Source organism: Colias philodice, chromosome 1 (genome assembly GCF_061535455.1).
Source record: "Colias philodice isolate Cphi_HAF_F1 chromosome 1, ilColPhil1 Martin Lab GWU primary, whole genome shotgun sequence".
Lineage (NCBI taxonomy): Eukaryota > Metazoa > Arthropoda > Insecta > Lepidoptera > Pieridae > Colias > Colias philodice.
Window position 1 is genome coordinate 16,994,614 of NC_143086.1, and position 4,206 is coordinate 16,998,819.

Genomic DNA, 4,206 nt, shown 5'->3' on the forward strand with positions numbered 1-4,206 from the left:
CACAAACTTTGGAAGAAATACATATAAAACATAGTGAAAGTGCCCGTGAACAATTTAAATAATAAAATTGAAGAATTATTAATGGCATATTGATTTTATAATAACAGTAATTAAGAGGTTATAACATCTGATTTGATTCAATTGACAAGTCAAGTCATAATAGTGACAGTTGTCTGTTTTTGACACCTGTCCGATTTCAATCACAGGGGTTGCCACAAGTTGCATAAAATTACCCAAATTTATAAATATTAAAATGAATGAATTTGAAAAACTTTTTGATAAACTAAGGATGGAGATGCAGGAACAGACAAAGAATATAATGTGCAGAATCGATGAAAAACTCGGCCCGGTTTTACAAGAAATTACCAATTTAAAAATGGAAAATCAAAATTTAAAAGCCAAAATAGATTATTTGGAAAGAGAAAAACGTCAGAAAAATATTATAGCTTTTGGAATAAAAGAAGACGAAACCTCAAGTATGGACCTATTAAAAACAACCATCAATTTAATAACATCTGGAACTGCAATTGATTTAAAACCAAGTGATATTAACAAAGTACACCGCCTTGGTAAGAAAAATTTGCAAAGTGATAAGCCTCGCCCAGTTCTTATCTCTTTCTTGAGTTTATGGCAAAAAGAACAAGTAATACAGAGCAAGAAAAAGATTAAAAACGTTTACATTGTAGAGGATTACCCAAAAGATATTTTGGATAAAAGGAAATTATTACAACAACAACTAATTGAAGAAAGGGAAAAAGGAAGATACGCAGTGATAAAATACGATAAACTTATAGTACGTGATAACAAAAACAAGAATGAAAAACGTAAACGTAATCGATCAGAATCACCAAATAAAAACATCCCGGACAACAAACAAAAACTGACAGAAATATCTAAGTCTCACAGGAAAAATGCTTTCGATATTATGAGAGTAAGAAGCAACTCTCTCTCCACTATCCCCTCCTCTGCAAAAAACTAACAAAACCCCGACAGCTGGTTACAGACCAACTACAAACTAGAAGAACTTTTAATATAGCACTCCCCAATCCGGCTTGTCACCGTGGGGTTTCAGACTACAACCCTCCAAACCAATCAACCGCATCCTACAATAAAACTTTAAATTATAGAAAATTCAACATTGCCACATTTAATGTCCGCACTTTGAGAACTGAGGAACGCCAAGCAGAATTTGAACTAGCCATAGAACAAATACGTTGGGACATAATAGGTATCTGTGAAACAAAAAGAAACGAAGAAGAATTGTTAGAAGTAGAAGGTAAATATATATTTTTCAACAAAGGTAAGGAAAAAGGAAGGAATGGCGTTGGTTTCTTAATAAATATTGCTCTTAAAAAGGAAGTAGTAGAATTCATAGGAATATCGGATAGAATAATCATGTTAAAGATAAATATACCAGGTTACAGCAAAATGTGGACAATTGTACAGACCTACGCCCCACACGAACAAACTGATAGCGAAGAAAAAGACAGTTTCTATAGATTATTAACAAATGCATTAAAAGAAACACAGTACGACAATTTAATAATAATGGGAGACTTCAACAGTCAATTAGGTCAAAAAACAGAATCTGAAAACGAGATTATGGGCCCTCATACTTACGGTAAAAGAAATGATAATGGAAAAAGATTAATCAACTTTGCATTAGAATTTAACCTGAAAATCATGAACACACTATTTAAGAAGAAATTTAAGAGAAAATGGACTTGGATATCCCCGGACGCCAAAACCTGCAACGAAATCGATTTTATACTCACAAATAAGCCACAATATTTTGAAAACGTAGAAGTCATTAATACACTTAACTTTAACTCAGACCACCGATTGTTGAGAGGTACAATAAAATCAATAGAACCAAAAAGGTCAAGAAAATTCATAAAACAAAACTATGAGAAAATTCCACCAATTCCAGATGATGTGTTGAAAAGTTTTGGCCATACACTCAATAACGAAATGCAGATAAATAGCGATAAATCAGTCTTATTCAAATATAACGTATTAGAAAAGAACCTTATAAAATTAAAAGAAAACTTGATATCTGTGAAAGTTAAGAGAGATAAAGTGGGGGACGAAGCAAGGAAACTTTTGGAAACTAGGAAAGAACTATTAAAAAATCGAAAATCCAACAAGAAAGAAATACAAGACATTAGTAAACAGATCAATAGGAACATAAGAAACTTTAAAAAGAAAACAAAAATTAAACTAATACAAGAGCAAATAGAAAAGACGGGTGGAGTGAAAAAAGCACAAAAACTTTTAAGTCAAGACAAAAATTGGATACCTAAAATAAAAAATACAAAAACTAACACGACAAGCTCAAATAGAAAAAAGATTTTAGAAACTGCTACAATTTTCTACGAAACACTATACAAGGACACCGCTACATTACCTATAGAAAATCAAGTTTATAACATGGATGAAGAAAATGGAGAAATACCACCGCTTCTAGTAAGTGAGGTAGAAAAGGCCCTATCATCCCAAAAAGACGACAAAGCACCAGGCGATGATAAAATCAGCAACGAAATTTTAAAGAAGACTGCATCAGAGACTCTCCCGATTATTACCCATTTATTTAACGAAATATATCAGACTGAACAAATACCTAAACAGTGGACCGACACAACGATTATCTTACTGCATAAGAAAGGAGACAAACAATTAATAGAAAACTACAGACCAATAAGTTTAATGCCTAACCTATACAAAATATTTGCTAAAACAATCCTAAACAGAATATCAAACACCTTGGATGAATCACAACCTCGAGAACAAGCTGGCTTCAGAAGCAATTATTCAACACTTGATCATATTTTTGTTATTAAACAACTTATAGAAAAATGTAATGAATATAATCAACCTTACTATATAGGATTTGTAGACTACAGCAAGGCGTTTGATTCTATAAGACACGATTATCTTTGGGTGGCATTAAAATTACAGGGAGTCCATCAAAAATATATAAACCTCATCAAAAACATCTACAGTCACATTTCGGCTAAAATTAGGCTTGAGAGAGTTGGAAGAGACTTTGAAATACAGAAAGGGGTGAGACAAGGGGATCCCATGTCACCAAAACTATTCTCGGCTGTTCTTGAAGGTATTTTTCGGAATCTCGACTGGGACCTTTGTGGTATAAACATTAATGGCCAGCGCCTACACCATCTAAGATTCGCAGACGATCTCATTGTAATAGCCGAAACACCTGAAACTCTACAAAAAATGTTACAACAGCTTGCCGACCAAAGCGCAAAAGTAGGACTTGTAATGAATACATTAAAAACAAAAATAATGACCAATAGAACTAAAATTCCAATAGAAGTCCACAACAGGTACATAGAGTATGTAGAAGAATATCTTTATCTGGGACAGATCATATCTCCCAATGATCTTATGACAAAAGAAATAGAGCAAAGGGTAGCAAGTTCTTGGAAACGATTTTGGTCCTTGAAAAATATTTTTAAAAACGACGATATCTGCCAGACGTTAAAGAGTAAGGTTTTTGATACATGCATACGCCCAGTGATGACTTATGGTTGCCAAACATGGTGTTTAACCAAAAAACAATTACAAAAACTAAAGGTGTGCCAACAAGGAATGGAGAGAAGCATGTTAAAAATTAAAAGACGCGACAAAGTAAAAATAACCAATATTAGAAAAAAGACGAAATTGCAAAGCATTGTGAAGACAGTCAAATCTCTAAAGTGGCGTTGGACAGGGCATATAATGAGGAATAAACAAGGAAAGTGGACTAAAGATCTCTTGGAATGGTATCCCAGGGAAGGAAAAAGGAACAGAGGGAGACAAAAAATTAGATGGGAAGATGATTTAAAGGAAATTGTAGGAGGAGTGACCTGGAGAAGAATAGCACTTCAAAGGCAATCATGGAAGAGTTTGGAGGAGGCTTTTGTCGAAAGACAAGCAAGATACCCAGAAGAAACCTAGTTAAGCTATAAATTATTGTTACTTGTAAATTTCTTGCAATAAAGGCTTTCATTCATTCATTCATTCATTCATTCATTCATTCATTCATTCATTCATTCATTCATTCATTCATTTATGTATAAAATTTACCTAGAAATACCCCTCCCCCCTACTACCTCAGCTTACCCCCCCACCCTTGGGAGTTGGGGACTTTCGATATGATCACTTGGACATAACTGTAGCGTATAACAGATAACTTACGTTTTA

At 33.6% G+C, this 4,206-nt stretch overlaps 1 protein-coding gene across 1 annotated transcript; it reads left to right on the forward strand.

Annotated features, from left to right (window-relative positions):
* Window positions 1-1,428: 1,428 nt before the first annotated feature.
* LOC149491569 (uncharacterized) lies at window positions 1,429-3,960 on the forward strand. Its single transcript, XM_089702240.1, has one exon. It carries the CDS (start codon window positions 1,429-1,431, stop codon window positions 3,958-3,960), a length of 2,532 nt encoding a protein of 843 aa, XP_089558366.1.
* The last annotated feature ends 246 nt before the right edge of the window (window positions 3,961-4,206 follow it).

Coding starts and splice junctions, on each gene's coding strand:
- LOC149491569 (XM_089702240.1), top strand. CDS start 1,429: ATGTGGACAATTGTACAGACCTACGCCCCACACGAACAAACTGATAGC.